The 20,030-nt window shown below is 40.0% G+C and overlaps 1 protein-coding gene across 1 annotated transcript in view; it reads left to right on the top strand.

The window, feature by feature from the left end:
* Positions 1-20,030, top strand: part of ATP8B1 (ATPase phospholipid transporting 8B1) — a 118,656-nt gene that overhangs the window by 72,697 nt on the left and 25,929 nt on the right. Inside the window, exons 10-19 of the mRNA XM_067545451.1 lie at positions 2,538-2,696; positions 3,024-3,112; positions 4,794-4,984; positions 5,892-6,100; positions 7,874-7,917; positions 8,116-8,272; positions 10,105-10,293; positions 11,424-11,536; positions 12,694-12,858; positions 18,601-18,712. Of these exons, the coding sequence (XP_067401552.1) occupies positions 2,538-2,696; positions 3,024-3,112; positions 4,794-4,984; positions 5,892-6,100; positions 7,874-7,917; positions 8,116-8,272; positions 10,105-10,293; positions 11,424-11,536; positions 12,694-12,858; positions 18,601-18,712 (1,428 nt within the window). The remainder of the gene's footprint in view (positions 1-2,537; positions 2,697-3,023; positions 3,113-4,793; positions 4,985-5,891; positions 6,101-7,873; positions 7,918-8,115; positions 8,273-10,104; positions 10,294-11,423; positions 11,537-12,693; positions 12,859-18,600; positions 18,713-20,030) is intronic.

Here is a 20,030-nt window from a genome sequence, read left to right as displayed (position 1 = left end):
CAGGGAAAAAGGCCAAAAGGTTCAAATTTGGAAGCATACATTTACCACATCCATGTTATCAGCACAACAAAGTATTTTTCTTGTTGGGTCATCGCCACTTAAGTCTCTAAAGCAAAATAACATCAAATATTGAATAATAGCCTCAATCTGGAGCGTAAGCAATCCAGTAAGAGAAATCTACAGTCCTCTCTCATGCTGACAACCTTCACTGTTTGGGAAATACTAAAGTAAAGATATTGGCTGAAAGTCCCCTTAACTGAGGGCTGAATACAACATGCCAGTAGTAGCAAGAAAACAGTTCTGCTGTACACTGTGTGTCTTTAGTCTGTGGATGAACTTGGCAGGCAACCAGCTTGGCTTAACAAAGAAGTCTTCGGTGAGTTTACACACAAAAAGGAAGCTTTCAAGAAGTGGAAGCTTGGACAGATGACTGAGGAGGAGTATAAAAATACAGCTCGAGCATAGAGGAGTGAAATCAGGGAGGCCAAAGCACAATTGGAATTGAAGCTGGCAAAGGATGTGAAGGGTAACTAGAAGGGTTTCTAGAGGAATGTTAGCAACAAGAAGGAGGTCAGAGAAAGTGCGGACTCCTTACAGAATGGGGCAGGCAACCTAGTGACAGATGATATGGAAAAAGCTGCAGTACTCAATGCTTTTTTTTGCCTCAGTCTTCACAGACAAGGTCAGATCCCAGACTATTGCACTGGGCAGCACAGAATGTGGAGGAGGTAAGCAGCTCTCAGTGTTGAAAGAACAGGTTCAGGACTATTTAGAAAGGCTGGACATACACAAGTCCATGGGGCTGGATACAATGCATCTGAGGGCGTTGAGAGAGTTGGCTGATATGATATCAGAGCCATTGGCCATTATCTTTGAAAACTCGTGGCAATCGGGGGAGGTCCTGGATGAATGGAAAAAGGCAAATATAGAGCCCATCTTCAAAAAAGGGAAGAAGGAGGAACCAGGGAATTACAAACCTGTCAGCCTCACCTCAGTCCCTGGAAAAATCATGGAGCAGATCCTCAAGGAATTGAAGCACTTGGATTGTGAAGCATTTTGAAGCACTTGGAAGAGAGAGAGGTGATCAGGAACATTCAGCATGGATTCACCAAGGGCAAGTCATGCCTAACCAACCTAATTGCCCTCTATGATGAGATGACTGGCTCTGTGGATGTGGTGAAAGTGGTGGATGTGATATATCTTGACTTTAGCAAAGATTCTGATACGGTCTCCCACAGTATTCTTATCAGCAAGTTAAAAAAGTATGGGTTGGATGAATGGTCTATAAGATGGATAGAAAGCTGGCTAGATCATCAAGCTCATTTTTAGGTAGTGATCAACGGCTCGATGTCCAACTGGCAGCTGGTAACAAGCAGAGTTCCCCGGGGGTTGATGGAGGGACCAATTTTGTTCAACATCTTCATTAATAATCTGGAGAATGGGGTGGATTGCACCCTCAGCAACTTTACAGGTGACACTAATCTGGGGGGAGTGGTAGATGCTGGAGGGTAAGGATAGGCTACAGAGTGACCTAGACAAATTGGAGGATTGGGCCAAAAAAAATCTTATGAGATTCAACAAGGACAAGTGCAGAGTCCTGCACTTAGGACGGAAGAATCCCAGGCACTGCTTATAGACTGGGGACCAACTGTCTAGGCAGCAGTTTGGCAGAAAAGGACCTGGGGATTATAGTGGACAAGAAGCTGGATATGAGTCAACATTGTGCCCTTGCTGCCAAGAAGGCTAGCGGCATATTGGGCTACATTAGTAGGAGCATTGCCAGCAGATCGGGGGGAGTGATTATTCCCCTCTATTTGGCATTAGTGAGGCAACATTTTTGGAGTATTGTATCCAGTTTTCGGACCCCACTACAGAAAGGATGTGGACAAATTGGAGAGAGTCCAGCGGAGGGCAACAAAAATGATTAGGGGCTGGAGCACATGACTTACAAGGAGAAGCTGAGGGAACTAGGCTTGTTTAGTCTGCAGAAGAGAAGAATGAGGGGAGATTTGATAGCAGCCTTTAACTACCTGACAGGGGGTTCCAGAGAGGATGGAGCTAGGCTGTTTTCAGTGGTGGTAGATGACAGAACTGGGAGCAATGGTCTCAAGTTGTAGTGGGGGAGGTCTAGGTTGGATAATAGGAAAATATTTTTACTAGGAGGGTGGTGAAGCACTGGAATGGGTTACCTAGGGAGGTGGTGGGATCTCCATTCTTAGATATTTTTAAGATGCAGCTTGACAAAGCCCTGGCTGGGATGATTTAGTTGGGGTTGGTCCTGCTTTGAGCAGGGGATTGGACTAGATGACCTCCTGAGGTCCCTTCTAACCCTAATCTTCTAACTTAAAGCAAAATACCAATGGATTCGCCATATTCATTCATTTCATTCAGAACTTCTGCTTTTAAATACTGTACTTTTTGTAACAGAATCCAGTGCTGCTCCTGTAAAAGGACTAAAATAAAATCCTGTATAGTATTTCATAACTTGTCAATTGGTATTGAACATTACATTTTTAAAATTTTTAATATTTTATTAGGTTTGATTGAATGCGAAGAACCCAATAATCGACTAGATAAGTTCACAGGAACATTATTCTGGAGAAGCAGGAGTTATCCACTGGATGCTGATAAAATTCTGTTGCGTGGCTGTAAAATCAGGAATACAGACTTCTGTCATGGAGTGGTCATATTTGCAGGTATTTATATAATAAAGAAAAGTATGAAGTACAGCAAGGTCACTCTGTAAAAGGTAAAAGCTGAGCCCCAGAACTGTCCAGCATAGGAAACTCCCATTAACTTCAATTGGTGCTCCTCTGTGAAGGATTGGTCCCTGAAGCCTGCACCTTACAAGGTGCAGAATCTTCAGTTCTCTTTGTTTTCTGTGTCAGAGTCCTGATTTAACAGCACTCAGTACACTGCAGGATCAGACCTTATGTCTGCAAACTTACAAGATCTAGTACATTTTTTTAATTAAATTATATTCACTCAACTTTTTTTTAAATTTATTCTTTTTGGTTTTTTAGGAGCAGACACAAAAATAATGAAAAACAGTGGAAAGACCAGATTTAAAAGGACTAAAATTGACACACTGATGAACTACATGGTTTACACGGTAACAGACTTTGATTGGGTTTTTACTCTATTATGTTTTTGGAGTTCATACTGTATACTTGTGAAGGTTGTCTTATTGTGCCTAGTTTCAATAATCATTATCTATAGGGAGACATGCTATCAATTGTGTTCCGGCCTAAATTTAGGCACAAATCTTCCAAGTTCCACATGGGTGGTGTAGCATGATGTGACGCCCAGCGTTGGCGCCTCCTGCTGGTTATCTGGGGGAATCAGCCTCAGCCAGGCAAACGCCTCTTTCTGCAGTGTCTTGTGCCTGTCTCCGCTTCACCCTTGCTCTCATGACTTAGCCCTCCATGTGCCCCCCTCCACCTTCTGAGGGGATTCTGCAGTCTGTTCTAGGCCACTTCCCACAGTGGGCACTGCAGTCCTGCCACCAGTGCTATGGCAATCAGGGGCTGCAGAAGGGACTCGGGCCCGCCCACTACTCCAGGTCCCAGCTCAGGGATCCTAGATGTGGCAGCCTTTCACTGTGTCTCTCCCAGCTCCTCCGTAGCTTTCCCTGGGCCGCTTCACCACAGTCCCCCAGTACGTTCTCTGCCCTTGCTTCAGGGCCTTTGGCTCTGCTGATTCCCAGCAGCCAGCCACTGCTCTGTCCAGGGTACTGTCAGTCTTTCCCCTGCGAGCTCCTGGGAGGGACTCTCCTTGCTCTGCTCTGTTGCTCCTTATATACTGGCCTCCTGGGCCCTGATTGGCTGCCATGCAGCTCCTTCTTATTCGCTATCTTTAGAAGGATCCTCTTAACCCTTTCCTGGCAGTGAGGGGCAGGTGCCCCATCATAGGTGGATCCCTTGTTGTGGTTAGATCAGTGGTTCTCAACCTATTTATCATTGTGGGCCACATATGCAGCTCTCTCTGTGTTATGCGGGATTCATCCACAAAATATATATATACTACTTATATGGCCCTGAGAATGTCAAACGGGCCGCAGCTGTGTGCTGATTGGGCCGCAAGTGGCTTGCAGGTTGAGAACCACTGGGTTAGACCCTCAGTGAAGTCAATGGGCTTTGTGTGAGTGCTGGGATCTGCCTGTGTAGAACAGCGTGTAAGATTGAGGCCTTATTTTAAAGGGAAAAAATTACAAAGTGACTAAACAAACTTTCATTGGATAGTAAAGGTTTTTTGTTTTTTTTAACAAATGTTCATTTTTTATTTTAAACTTAATTTAAACATTCACCTGCAATGTTTTAAACTTCAGCCAACACTTTCAAGAATAGCAGTGTAAAGTTAGGCTTGAGCTAAAACAAACAAACAAATAAAAAAACAAAACAAAAAACTTGGCTCCTGGCTCTTCAATGTTGCAGGTTTCATTTCCAAACTGAATTAAAATGCAGTAATCAAGCTATCTGCATATAGTAAAATGTAAAAATTAGACCTTAACTTTTTCAGTTCAAACACATCAATTTGAGACAAAATCTGTCATATGTAAGTAACACAGTTAAAAATGTAGTGTCTTTGCAATTATTGACATCTTGGCAAATGTCCCTTTTTAAAAACAGAACTTTCAAGGAAAAGATTGCACTAGTTGGTCTGTTTTTTCTTTTCTTGAATAACTATTAAGACTGTCTCATGAGATTTTTTTTAAAAAGGTCAAAGTTGGGAATCCAACCTAGCAAATTAGAGCATTGATGTATAAAGAACTCCCTTGATACTTTATGTTCTAGATCTTTGTTCTACTGATCCTTGTGTCAGCTGGCCTTGCTATCGGACACACTTATTGGGAGCAGCAGATTGGCAATGCTTCTTGGTACCTCTATGATGGTGAAGACTATAGCCCTCCATACCGTGGCTTCCTTAATTTTTGGGGCTATATCATTGTTCTTAACACCATGGTTCCCATTTCTCTCTATGTGAGGTAACTAAATCTCTTTGCTTTAAAAGTTGAAAATATGGTGGGTATAGAGTAAAATTAGCTGTTTTACCATTTGGAGAGGTTTCTTCCAATCCCCCAGTTCCCAAAAGGAAGATATGTTGTGTTCTTTTCCTCTTATTGGTATTCTCAAAGGAAGATGAGCCATACTGTGTGTAACTAAGGTGTAAAAATCTTGACTAAAGGATGCAAAATTAATGCTAAAAACACTTGTCCTCTTTATTAAATTAAATACTGTGTGGTTGGTATATTTCAAGCATGAACAAATCGCTTCTCCAATATTCAAACAGTGTACAATTATAGGCCAGGTCCTGAAAATTTACTTGTGTGTGTAGTTAGTTCTGTACAGGCCTATTGAGAAACTGTGTGGGAAAAGCTGCTTGCAAGATTAGGCTGTGTGTTGAATTTTTTCATGTATATTCTAGGTTTAGCCTTTTTAAGAGAGAGAACTGGCTTACACCTCATGTTTTACAGAGGAGTACTTTGAGTTGTAGCTCTCAATCTGGTATCCAATTAGCACCCTAGATGATGGTCTACTTTGAATGTAAATCTCACTTCTGAATATAGTTTTCCCCCCAGTGGTGGTAATGTGGGATCAACTTTGAGATACTCCAGTTGGGGTCTTTTATCAGACGTGGACTGGGCTGTTAAACTGAGTTATGCGCTTTGAATCGATTTCTTTGAGTAACTTGTACCATGAATGAGTGTTTGGAAATAAACTAGCTCTTTTATCTGATGTGTTAATATTTAGAAATAAGACAGTATGGGTTACCTGCTCTACTGGTGTTCCTGAAAACTCATTCAGAACTCGATAGACATGATATGTCTTTGCACTTTAATGTATAGCAGCTGGTTAACAGTAAGATCTTACTTTTTTATTTTACTCAATTAGTGTCGAAGTGATTCGTTTGGGCCAAAGCTATTTTATAAACTGGGATCTGCAAATGTATTACCCTGAGAAGGATACCACTGCTAAGGCCCGAACCACCACTCTGAATGAACAGCTTGGACAAATCCACTACATCTTCTCAGATAAGACAGGAACGCTTACACAGAATGTCATGACATTCAAAAAATGTTGCATAAATGGACAAACATATGGTAAGTCTGGGTCATTGCTAACTATTACACCTCTGTACTAGAAACCATTTTTCAGCCGCCACCACAGCAACTGCTGTTGCAGACCCACTGTAACAAGTACTTATTTTGTTAATACACTTTAATGACAATTGTGTTCCTGTGTGAGAATTCTGACATTCTCAACCCCAAAAATATAAAGGGTACGGCATGTGTTGCTTCTACAAGGACAGAGATCCATCTGGTTCTGAGGGTTGAACATGAGACTGCCTCTTCCAAAACATGTTCTCCCCTGTTCCACTCCCCAGACTCCCAGCTTGTATGTAGTAGACAGAGGGACAGGGATGGGGGGTGGGGGAGAAGATGGCTATGAGAATTGGACGCTTTGCACATGAACCCCATAGAACACTGGGTGGATAACAATGATCCAATCAGCATTAACTCACCCACCCACACTGTCTGGACTTGAGAAATCCCCATTTAGGGGGGAGCTAATTGGTGAGCAGCAGGGTGAGCAGTACAAATTCTGAAGGAGCAGAAAAAGGGACCAGGTACCATTATACTGACTCCAGTCTTAATGAGCATGGTCTGCGCCTCTCTAATTAAGGTGGTTGGAACACTTTTGACTAACAGCATATTTTGACAAAATTTCAGTTCATGGAGATGTGTCTGTTTTGATTAAGTTTTTCATCAAGAAAGGAGAAGAAGAGAGAGACTGTTTAATCTGGTGGCTATAGCAGTGACCTGAGATGTGGGAGACACAGGTTCAAGACCCTACTCTGCCTTGTTCAGAATGATCTGGGATGAAAACTTTGCCCAATGCAGTTCCTGTGAGGAACAAAAATATATTTGAAACTTCAAAAGTTGTCATGAAATTCATTTGTGACCCTCTGGCCAGCTCTTGGTCTATGGGATCTGCTAGTTTCACTTCTTGCTTCACCTGCAGGGTGCATTTTGTGCCAATTTTGGTTAAACTTTCCTGATTAAATGATTGCTAAAGTGATTCAAGATAAGGTAGGCGGGGGTCGGGAGAGGATTTACTGTTATGTTATGGCCATTTTTAAAAGAGCCATAGTATTGAAAAATTTTATAGCTGGTACTTAGGTCAATGCTGAGTAGAAATGGTTGGACATTTTGTCGAAGGAAAATTCTGTCTGTCATAAAATGCTGATTTGTTGAAAGCAAAATGTTTCATTGAAATGTGTTGCCTGTGACAAATTCATCTAGAAACAAATTTTGGGTAAATTTTGGGTAAAAAAGATGTTTCAATAAAGTCATAAGTTCCGTTTTTGACCTTTTTGTAACAGCATGTTTGATCTTTCATTTTGAAACTACTTTTGGTTTAATTTTTTAATTATATATTCAAAAATGAAAAGTTAAAATGTGAACAAAATGTTTTAATCAACCCAAAATTAATTTTGTTTACTTTTTTTTTTTTTTTTTGGCGGTTTAGTTCACAGGAAACTTCCATTTTTTTTGGTTTTCATTTTGTTATGTAACAAAAATCTGGTTCCCACACAGCTCTAATGCTGGGTGTGTATTTGAAGCTCTACTCCCATTTAAAGTTAATGGGAGTTTTACCATTGACTTCAGTGGAAACAGAATTAAACCAATACAGAGCACTTTTGAAACTTCCACTATATATACTGTAAAATGATGGGTGCCAATATAAGAACCTAGAGAGAATTAAATTAAATTAAAGAGAATTTCAGTATAACTGCCTTCTTTGAGCAATAGATATTGAAATGGTCAGATATTCACCTTTAAAGTTTCTGAATGATATTGTTTCCATTACAGGAGAATACAGAGATGGGTCTGGACAACCTCAAAACTATGCAGAGGTAGGTCAGTTGACTTATTTCACTAGCAATGTGTTGAGGACACTGGGGCTTGAGATGGGAATGTTGAGGTTTAGGATTTTATTTATCTTCTAATTTAGGGGATTTCCCCCCTCCCTCAGAGTAAAGTGAGAGTTTTTTAATCTAGGCATGAAGCAATTGCATTCATCTCACATTCTGTTCATTTTTTTCCCAATCCAGCAAGTTGATTTTAGCTGGAACATGTATGCCGATGGGAAACTTGCATTTTGTGATCATTATCTGATAGAACAAATTAGGTGTGGAAAGGAGACTGAAGTTCAACAATTCTTTTTTCTGCTTGCAATTTGCCACACAGTAATGGTGGATGTTTCTGACGGTGAGTATTCCGTTTGTGTAAATGGAAACAATGAAGAGCACTAATCTAATGCACATCAGATAGCTTCAACTTTAACATCAATCATTCACACAAGTGAGATGGAACACCAGACTATTGCATAAATTCCAGGCTAGTGCTTTCGCTAAAGATGCCTATCTATATGTGCCATAAGGTCTCAGATTTGACCTTTGAATTGTCACAATTTTGGTATAAATGCATATTTAAATACCTGCTCTAATAAACATTTTCTAAATCTAAGTTTTACAAATTCAAAATACAGAGGACTTAATGTTTTCCCAGTATCACACTTCATTTGATGAAACCCTGTATTTGGTGTACAAAGTTTCAAAAGTATTAACACCAAATAAAGGGTAAAATAACACACAGGTGTAAACACAGATTCTACATACACGTGTAACTTCATTGACCCACTGAAGATTAACATCAAGTGTGTGAAGTATGTGCTTATATGATGACATAATTGAGATTATAGGTGCTTTTTACCTTCAGTAAATGTGTTTTTTCCTTCATAATGGTTCTAATATATGCACGAATATATACAGTGCAGTAGAGGACTAAGCTGAATAATGAAGAATGTTGAACTTTGCAATCTGAAAAATGAACAAAGGCAAAAGGTACAGATCAGTGGCTGTGGGAAGAAGTAGTGAATTGTGGAAGCAAGGGTAAAAGTCTCAGTCCAAATATACTTTTCATGCAAGAAGAGAGGACAAAGTGCTGAATTTTCCAGCCACTTCATTGTCCTGGGCTTACATGAATGCAATAACTAGATTAAGATAAAAAAGGATGTTAATAAATTGGAGAGGGTTCAGAGAAGAGTCATGAGAATGGTTAAAAGGTAAGAAAACATGCCTTATAGTGATAGCAAGCAGCTCTATCTATTTAGCATACCAAAGAGAAGGCTAAAGGGTGACTTTATTACTGTCTCTAAATACTTGTATGGGAACATGGGGAACAAATATTTGGTGATGAACTCTTCAGTCTAGCAGAGAAAAGTTTAACATGATCCAATGACTGGAAGCTGAAGCTAGACAAATTCACACTGGTGATAAGGCATCAATTTTTAAATGAGAGTAATTAACCATAGGAACAACTTACAAAGGCTCATGATGGATTTCTCCATCACAGGCAATTTTTAGATCAAGACTGAATGTTTTTCTAAAAGATCTGCCCTAGGAATTATTTTGGGGAAGTTCTATGTCCTGTGTTGTACCGGAGGTCAGACTAGATGAATCACAATGGTCCCTTCTGGCCATGGAATCTATGAATTTATTCACTTTAACTTTGTGCCTATTTTTCTTGATCTTCTCTAATGAAAGTAAATTTCTTTTTCATGGTTAATGTGGCCACGACTTTCTGTCTAGAGGCTGTTTATCTTCCAAAATGCTGCAATGGAATAAGTGAGAAATTAAGATTATACAAGTGATTTTTATCTATAGGAAACCAAACTCCGTTATCTCCATTTTACAGATGGAGAAGCTGAGGTAGAGCGGTTCAATGACTTGCCTATTTCAAAGGAGTCCAAGACAAGGAATAAACTAGCTCCCAAATTCTCTCCTTGAATTGCTAGACCATGCCTTGTTTGTTAAATCCACAGTAAAAATGGATCCTGAGTTGTACAGCTCTTACACGTTTGCCTATTCACTTTAGAAATCAAAAGTATAAAACGTTACAAAGAGCATGCGGCCCTTGATTGCTATAAAGGATGGGGTGTTAAAGTCCAAATTGTCCATAAATGCAGCACACTAGAGTAGGACATCAGTTATTAAAATATACTATGGCTTTCTTCTCTTTTCACACTTTTAATAATACAGGTCAGCTCAACTATCAAGCGGCCTCCCCAGATGAAGGAGCCTTGGTAACAGCAGCCAGAAACTTTGGATTTGCTTTTCTTTCACGAACACAGAATACCATTACTATAAGTGAAATGGGGATTCAAAGAACTTATGATGTTCTTGCTATCTTGGACTTCAACAGTGATAGAAAACGAATGTCTGTTATTGGTAAGCTGATCTCAAAGGAGCTATATTTTTAGAGACCCCTAAAGCAAAACTCTTTTTCAACCAGTAGAACAGAGGTTCTCTCACTGTGCTGTTACGATTGTCTTTGGAGAAATGGCTGGTTATATGGTGGTGGCAGCTCTGTATTCCTGGATGCTAAAATGCTAAATGAAACTAAAATACGCAAAAGGCTTTTCTAATCTTATTCTTACATGTTAAGTAATTTGTTGTAGTGCCATCAAGTATATTATTCCATTGTCAGTATGGTCCACCCAATTCTCAATGGCAGCGATGTGAATGGATGCAGATGTGTCCACTGGACAATCTCTGTATTAAAATGTGGCCCTTTCTATGAAAGGTTTGAGACACCGCCTCCCTCCGTCCCCAATAATGATACAAAAATGTTAAATAGGAGATTCATATCCATTTTTTCACACTAATGTATATTGAATGGATTAACGTTTCTTATAAATATAGTAAACAGGCACTGTCTAGGTTTGAATGTGAAAGTGTTATCTCACTTAATAGTAATGAACAGTTTTTTTTAGTTTTGATCTTCGTTTCTTCCCTAGCCCATGAAGTATAAATTCACTAAAACAACTGCAATATTGGGCTATCAGATAGTATCAAATTCAGGTTTATTTTATTGTGATTTCAGGCACACTGCAACATATCTTCACTCCCATGTGTCTCTCTTGTTCTTGTGAGCAAATTGTATTGTGATGTTTTATAAAAATGCTCTTAAAACACAATTCTTATAAATTTCAGTGCTCTGTTCATTCACAGAAAGGCTGGAGGAGGCGCTGATGTGCTTGTGAATCAAATTTAAGTTGTTGAGCCACATCAGTGATCTTATACCAGTATAAGAGAGAAACCCAATCCAGTAATTCCAATTTAAGGCATAATCTTGAATGTATCTTACTGTTTAAAGAAATTGTGTTATTGCCCTGTTTTTTAACCTTCATTTCTCTGATGGACTATTTCAGGTTCTCTAATTTAAAAAATAGATCTTTCTGTTACCAGAAAACTGATGACATAATAGTGAGACACAAAAGTCAGATAATAAATTTATCCTTTTATTACACCTGCCCTACTTTTTTTGTTTTTGTTTTTTTGCTCCTTCTCTGATTTAGTAAGAGATCCAGGTGGAAATATCAGACTTTACTGTAAAGGAGCTGATACAGTAATTTATGAACGTTTGCATCCAATGAATCCTCAGAGAGAGACTACACAGGAAGCTCTAGATGTAAGTTTTGCTTTAAGTGCCGCTCTTTACACGGGTAAAACTAAGCTATAGGAACAGGTAAAACTAGGAACAATGATCTCAAGTTGCAGTGGAGGAGGTCTAGGTTGGATATTAGAAAAAAGTTTTTCACTAGGAGGGTGGTGAAGCACTGGAATGGGTTATCTAGGGAAGTGGTGGAATCTCCATCCTTAGAGGTTTTTAAGGTGCGGCTTGACAAAGCCCTGGCTGGGATGATTTAGTTGGGGTTGGTCCTGCTCTGAGCAGGGGGTTGGATTAGATGACCTCCTGACGTCCCTTCCAACCCTCATCTTCTATGATTCTATATGCATCTACCTACAAATGCATTGGGTAGACTTACTTCTTCTACTTCGATAAATAATTATGAAAACTATAGCTCCATAGTTCTATTACAACAAAATTTCCAAAAAAGCTGGAGAACATCCAGAACTACCTATCTTGCAGCTACTAGATGTTCTGATGTTCAAAATCATAAAATATGATTCCCCTCTCTTTTTTCATGGAATTGTATCTTTAATCTTTGTATTGTATGTATTGTTATTAGTTTTTCATTATTTGACAAACCTGCATGTCACTTTGGACTTTCCTGCTCCATTCTATTTTTTACTTGTACTTTGCAGCATGTTTTCTAGACCTACTTGGATTGACTGATAAATTGAACTACTATTATTGGCTTTATTCCAGAGGGGTAGCCGTGTTAGTCTGTATACAGCAAAAACGAGAGTCCTGTAGCACTTTAAAGACTAACAAATTTGTTAGTCTTTAAAGTGCTACAGGACTCTCATTATTTTTATTGGATTTATTGTTTTACATTAAATTTTATACATTGTCCACTGTCAGAAGACAGGATACTAGGCTAGATGGACCATTGGTCTGACCCAATATGGCCGTTCTTATTTTTTCCAAATTATTGTAGGATCTTTTATTTAACACCAGAAATGAAAGATTAGAATTCTTGCAGGCTGCAACTAATCTTTGGGTATTCTGCAATGTCCGACTTTCACTCTAACTTAATAGGCTGAGTCAGTAGCAGACAGTGCCTGAGTTCTTTCAGATTCACTTAGTCATAGTACATCTTCTGAACTTCAATTTTAAGTCAATTTTGAAATCTACGCACTTTATTTCTGTTTTTTTCACAGCTTTTTGCAAATGAGACCCTTAGGACGTTATGCCTCTGCTACAAGGACATTAGTCATGGTGAATATGAAGCATGGAATAAAAAGTTCATGGAAGCTAGTGTAGCCCCACATAATCGTGATGAAGCTCTGGATGCAGTATATGAAGAAATAGAAAAAAATCTTTTTGTAAGTTGTAATATTTTTAATGGGAAATGTGTTTTTATTCTTGTCCAAGCAGTAACAGACCATTGTGGAAATTGAATAACCCTTTTTGATTAGGACATTTATGAGTACTCTTAATTAAGTGAGTCCTTTTTGTGAGAATTTTAATTAAGATTTTGTAAGACTACTAAAACTCAATTCTAGAGAGCTTCAGGGAATGAAGCAAAATGCATTTCTTTGGTTTGGCATTCACTTGACTTTTTTCCTCCTTTCAAAAAAGGCTGCTAAAGTCTCTGTAGGCAGTAGCACTACTTCATAAATGAGTTGTATTAAAGAAGTTCAGGTTTTAAAATCTGGTAGATAAACAGATATCTCCTATAATGGTAACTGCATTATAAATACTTTGCAAAAGGAGAACCTTGCTACAGCTGTTCAAAGGTTATTTCATCCTTAAGCTTTGAAATACATTTAGTATTAAATTTACCTCTGCTGTGTGTGATGCAACTGGTTAGCATGTTATGGAGTTAGCTTGCCTTCATTTGAAGGATTGAGTATTGGTTGATATGCCTGATGTGGGGTGGTAATACTAAATAGACCAAACAGTCTGATCAAGATATGTCACTCAGATAACTGTTGTTGGCTATATTTGAGACCACTTCATGAGAAGCAAGAGTATAAATTGCAAATAGCATTTAAAAAACCAAAAACCTCTCATCACAGTCAGTATGAAGATTTTTTTTAAAGAAACCCAATGCCCTGAGCCAAATCGTGCTCTGTTGCATTGGCAAATGCTATTGACTTTAAAAGAGTTGCTCTGGGGTAACTAGAGAACAGAACCTGGCCATCTGAAGTATGCCAAGAAAAAGTATATTGTTAAAATGAATTAGTCAACTGTGAATTCCAGGATCACTATACTGTTAATCACTGATTTTTCAAATTTGAGCCTGCGATATTTGTTGGGTTGCTTTTCTAAAAATTAACTATGGATCAAAGAGTATTGGCATATCATTTCAGTCATACAGCTCAGCTTGCAACAGTGTTGTTATGGAACTCTTTCTTATAGTCTCTTTTTCTGGATTTAAGAAGTCTAGGATGTAGCCTACTTGGAACGCTTTGCTGCAAATGAACAGCACAATTATGACTATAAATGGCATCCACTTATTGAGGGAACTTCATGAGGGCAGCTTGTTTTAGTCCACACCACCTATTTACTAATATCCACCACCTATCAATCACTCATCTGCTACCTTTACCAACCACCTTGTTAATGGTATTGCATGGTGCAAGATTTAATGGTGTCACTGTCCATCTTAAAAGCACTTCTATTACACACAGACGTCTGTCTTTCTTTCTTTCTTTCATTTTGTGAGTTCAGGAAAACATCATTTAAACACAATGGGAAATATTTCTTTAAAACATAAAATTCAGTATCTGAACTGAAGGTTTTACTATATAGTTGTAACTACTTTTAAACAAATCCTATGTGTAACTGGGAAGGAATACAATATACAGATGAAAATGTTTCCTATGGTGCCCTACAGGGCAATAACAATCAAAACTGAGTTGTCTAGTTCTGTAATGGTAGCATTTATTATTATCATAGTACCTAGGAACTCCAGTCATGGACCAGGACCCCATTGTGCTAGGTGTTCTACCAACAGAGAACAGAAAGATGGTTCCTGCCCTAATGAGCCAGCAATCTAAGTATAAGACAAGAGACAACAGTATATTTTTCTTCTAGGGATGTCCCCATGGGTGCTCCACTGTAGATGCATCAGTGCCTTTGCGTCTGGAGTCGGAGATCTTCAATAGCAGTGCCTGTCACACTGCACATGTGCACCTCCCCTTCCTCGCGCAGTGCGCTGGAAGTATATATAGTGCTGTGTGGTCTGACCACCCTCAGTTCTTTCTCTACCGCCCGCAGTCTGGAACGGAACCCTTAGCAGAGCCTGTTCTTCACCTTCTCCTTAGAGTTCTGTAGTAAATTCTCCCTTAGATAGATAGTTAGATACTACTTTGGTTTTTTATCTCTTCCTTCAAAAAAAATCATTTGTATTAATTTTTTCCTATTACTTTATTTTAATTTCTATGACCCTACTGTCTTTTGCATAGTATAGATTTCTGTTTTCCAGCTTCCCTCCCTTCCCGATCAGGAAGTTATTACCTCACCCTTATGCCTGGTTCTCCCAAGTTTAAAAGGTGCGACTCCCGTGGGGTTGCCTTCCTGATAGTGGACAGCCACGCAGAGTGCATTTGTTGTTTGGGAGAGGAACATGTTCCTCCGAAGTGTTCCCACTGCCTTGATTTGAAACCTAGAAGAAAAAAGGACAGTGACATCAGACTTGTATAGCTCCTGATGGAAAAGAGAGTGGTCCCCCTTTTCAAATCCTGAAGCACAAACCCCAAGAATGCCCATCCCTGGCTAGATCCGTGGTGTCAACGGATTCTGATGGGGGCAGAGCGCTGCAGAGAAATGGAGTTCCTCAGCCTCTAAGACAACGTCAAAAGACCATACCAAGGCACATCACCAGCTATCGGCACCACCTTCTATTTGTATTGACCAAAGTGAGCCTTCGACCTCATCTGTGTCTCCAATACCCTTTGTGGTTTTGAAACAGCAGACGGCACTGATATCAGCACCAAGGAAGCAGCTGGCACTGACCAAGATCTCGGCACCAACCGCAACTGCTGCTATGCCATAGGCTCCAAAAAAATTCTGACACCATCCTGCTGGCCATGTTGAAAACACACCACAGCACCGTGTACGACAATAATACCATTGATGCCATGTGCACCACAGGAGTACAGATACTTTTAGGTCAGATATGTATCTGATGCTCTGGAGTCTCCACTCCTTAAATGAGACTTACCTCAAGTTTCACATTCACCTGAGACAAGCCATGCCTCCCACTCTCCAACGGGAATGGCTCCCCCCTTTCCAAGGGATGCAGAGGAAGAAGAGGAGAAGCATGCTGCATCAACAGCCCATCAAGATCGGAGCAAATAATGTTGGCCTTGCAAACTTACCCTTCAATGCCTCAGGATACCCAGTCCTGGCAAGGACTTCCCTAGATGCAACCACACACTCCTCTTCCACGTAACTGGCCATACTGTACAAACCTGGAGCCATGTATAGGGCTCAGTTTGGTAACCCACCAGCACAAACAGACACAACGTTCTCTGTCTATTCCATCCTCAACAATCTCACGACCTCTGGATGTATAGCCTCTACAAGCACAAGAGGAAGAACCAGTGCAGGAGCCAAGAAGAAGATGATCAAGAGGAAGAGGCACCATCGGCCCTGCACTTCTCATCATACTCACCTGATGAGGCCATCGTGCCACTACTGCCTACTGTGGCCAGTGATTTTAGACACTTTCAGGACTTCTTCCACAGAATGGTAGACGCTCTACACATCCAACTGGAGGATCTTAAAGAAAAGCAGCATGAGCTGATTGACATTCTCTGTACTTCCTCAGCAGCAACTATTGCACTACCTATCAATAGTGCTTTACTCAAACAGGCCAATCTTTTATTCAGACCTCATCCTCTATCTACATGCAAACGTGCAGATAGAAAATACTACATACCAGCAAAGAACGCAGAGTTTTTATTTTCACACCCTACTCTGAACTCCCTTGTTAATGCAGTGCAAGAAAAGAACCTGCAATACCAATCCCGATTTACCCATCCAAACTGGGATTGGAAATGATTAGATTTTTTTGGGAGAAAATCTTACTCCTCTGCCAACCTCCAGTTTAGAATTTCAAACTACAAGCCCTCATGGCGAAATACAATTATATTAACTACTTCAAATTGGAGGAGTTATATCAAGATCTCCCAGAGTCTAAAAAGGAGCAATTCTTGCCCCTAATGCAGAAGGCCATCTTACAGCCCGTACAGTTTTCAGGCCTTGTTGGAGGATCAATGTGGGATGCTTTTCTCATAACTTGGAATGGACCACTATTGTATGCATTCCCCCATTTCCCCTCCTGTTCCGAGTCTTACGCAAAATCCAGAAAGCCCGATCTTGCATCATACTAATAGCCCCCACAAGGCTTCGACAAGTACAGCACGCCTATCTGCTTCATATGACACTATGCCAGGCAATCAGCCTTCCTCCAGCATCGTGGCTCCTTTCATAGCACACTGGACGTGTTCCTTACCCTAAACCACAAACACTCCAACTGAAAGCATGGCTCCTTCTTGGTTCAGGGGTCCAGAAGTAGCCTGCTGTGACCCAATGAAACAGATCTTATTACATAGCAGACGTGACACCACTAGACGCTCTGACATACATCAATGGAGTAGATTCCAACATTGGTGCTCCCCTACGTGCATCGAAGTAGCTCACGCTCCATTACCACTCATCCTGGACTGCCTCCTCTAACTGGGTGGACTGGCCAACAGCTCGGATAGAGTACACCTGGCTGCTATCACTACTTTTCACCATCCTATTGAAGGATACTCAGTATTCACACACACCCTTGTTAAGTGTTTCATAAAAGGCATCCAAAATCTATATCCACAGATATGAGCCCACACCCCTTCCTGGGACCCAAACCTAAAATCTTACAATCTTTGATGAGACCCCATTTAAACCAGTGGCAACATGCTCACATTTACATCTAGCTGTGAAAACTGCATTTCTCGTTGTCATCACCTCGGCCCAATGGGTGGGAGAAATCTCAGCCCTTATGGCACACCCACCATATACTATGCTTCATAAGGACAAAGTGACTCTTCGTCCACACCACAAATTTCTACCCAAGGTCATAATATCTTTTCATTTGAACCAACCTATACACTTCCCCACCTTTCTTCCCAAACCACATAATAACCAACGAGACACAGCTCTTCTTACGCTGGACATAAGGCATGCATTATTATTCTACTTGACTAGAACTAGACCATTCAGAAAATCACCACATCTGTTCATCGAGAGGTCCACCGAAAGGTCCATGGGCAACGCTATATTGAAATGTCTCTCTAAATGGATTTCACAGTGCATATATCTCTCATAGGAACTCCATAATGAACAGGCTCCTACCTCGGTAAGAACACACTCCATACGAGCACTGTCGACCTCCATTGCATTTCTTAACAATGTTCCAATTATTGACACATGAAATGTGGCCACATAGGCATCCTCAGATACATTTGCCCAATACTACGCCATAATGCAGGATTCCTCTGCTGACACCATCATTGGATGTACAGTCCTATTCTCAGCTATACAAGCGGTTCCAAAGCCCCAACCTCCCAGCGAGGGGCACCGTTTTGTAGTTGCCTACAGTGGAGTACCCATGGGGACATCACTAAAAGAAGAAGAGAGGATTACTCACCTTGTGAAGTAACTGAGGTTCTTCGAGATGTGTGTCCCCATGGATGCCCCACTACCCACCCTCCTCCCCTGCTTCGGAGCATAACCTATGGGCTCTGGGACAGAGAAGGAACTGAGGGCAGTTGGACTGCACAGTGCTATATATATTTCCCGCACACTGCACGAGGCAGGGGAGGTGTACATGTGCAGTCCGCTGGGCACTGCTATTGAAGATCTCTGACTCAAGATGCAAAGGCGCTGCCACACCTACAGTGGAGCACCCATGAGGACAAACATCTGGAAGAACCTCAGTTACTGCACAAGGTGAGTAACCCTCTCTTCGTCTTCCTCATCTAAGTAGCTTCATTGTATATTATAAACTAAACGTGTTTTCTGTCTGGATTTTTGTATTTTTAAATGCTTGTGTTTCCAATAACTTCCAGCTCCTGGGTGCTACAGCCATAGAAGACAAACTACAAGATGGTGTTCCAGAAACAATTTCCAAACTTGCAAAGGCAGACATTAAAATCTGGGTGCTTACTGGTGACAAAAAAGGTATATTTACATTTTTATAATGATAGCAGAAACATGAGATCTAATGGTTGGAAGCTGAAGCTAGACAAATTCAGACTAGAAATTAAGCGCAAGTTCTTAACAAGGTAACTAATCACTTGAACAACTTGCATAGGGATGTGGTGGATTCTCTGTCAATTGAAGACTTTAAATCAAGTCTGGATATATTTCTAAAAGATGTGCAATAGCTCAGATGGAAGTTCCACTTAATGCTAAGTTTACTGGGTGAGATTCTATGGCCTGTGTTGTGCAGGAGGTCAGACTAGATGATTATTATGGCCTTAACCTATTAAATGTTTTTAGAGAAAAATCTTTGACTGCTATATTTCCAAGTGAAAAATTAATGTATTACAATTGGCTACCAACCAATTACTGTGCCCAATCATAAGGGTAACTGAATGGAAAATAATTTTGATGGTAGACACGACATTAACAGAAGAATGAGTTGCTATTTCCATTATTAACTCCTGTTTTTATAGTTCTAAAACCTCTCTGATTCTTGCAAGTGAACTTTGTCTTTTAAGTTGTTGGGGCAAAAGGGAAACTTTCTTCTTAAAGGTGGCTTTGCAAACGAGAATAAATCTGAGCATGAGCCTTTCTCTATTGCTTTAATATTTGTAAAGAAGGACAAACAGATTTTTTTTTAAAAATCCTGCTGCTTGTGGGTGTTAAAATGGAAGTATTTTATATCTTGTAATTCTGTACAGACAACTGAGGAACTAGTGGAGTTGTGACATCACAAGAGGAAAACCAAGCACTTTAGAAAGGCAGAGATTTTTAATTAATCACTTAACTCTTTTCCCTAAAACACTTGGGAGAAAGAGCATCTCTTTTATAAAATTCAGTACCTGTGCCCATTCAAAGTGCAAGAAAGCTCGCAATACACTTTTGGGACCTCCAACAAGTCTTGCAACAAAATTAGAAAAGATCTAATCTGACACACTGATTTGTTTTTAGCTTAAAAACTACCTCAACAACCTTTTAAAAAACACTTTTCATGCCACTTTCATGTCACACAGAATGAAAAATAGGACAGACATAACTTAAAAAAATTATTTGTCAGGGCTCTCTTAATCACTTAAATTGGTTAACCTATTGTTTTTTGACTACTGTAAATAACTTTAGCATTAGGGTCAGATTCCTGCTTTTATCTATTCAATGGTAATAAGACCATTTTAAGAAATGACATTTTGCTTGTAAAATGTTAGTGTGACTTGTCAAGTTTTGGTACTGAGGGCCCAATCTCAGAGTCCTTGCACATCCAAAACACTTATGAAAGTCATATGGAGTTTTAGATGCA

The sequence above is a fragment of the Emydura macquarii genome, unplaced genomic scaffold (assembly GCF_026122565.2).
Source record: "Emydura macquarii macquarii isolate MOO-44397 ecotype Brisbane River unplaced genomic scaffold, CSIRO-AGI_Emac_v2 contig_1045, whole genome shotgun sequence".
Lineage (NCBI taxonomy): Eukaryota > Metazoa > Chordata > Testudines > Chelidae > Emydura > Emydura macquarii.
This window is presented reverse-complemented; position numbering and strand designations above follow the sequence as displayed.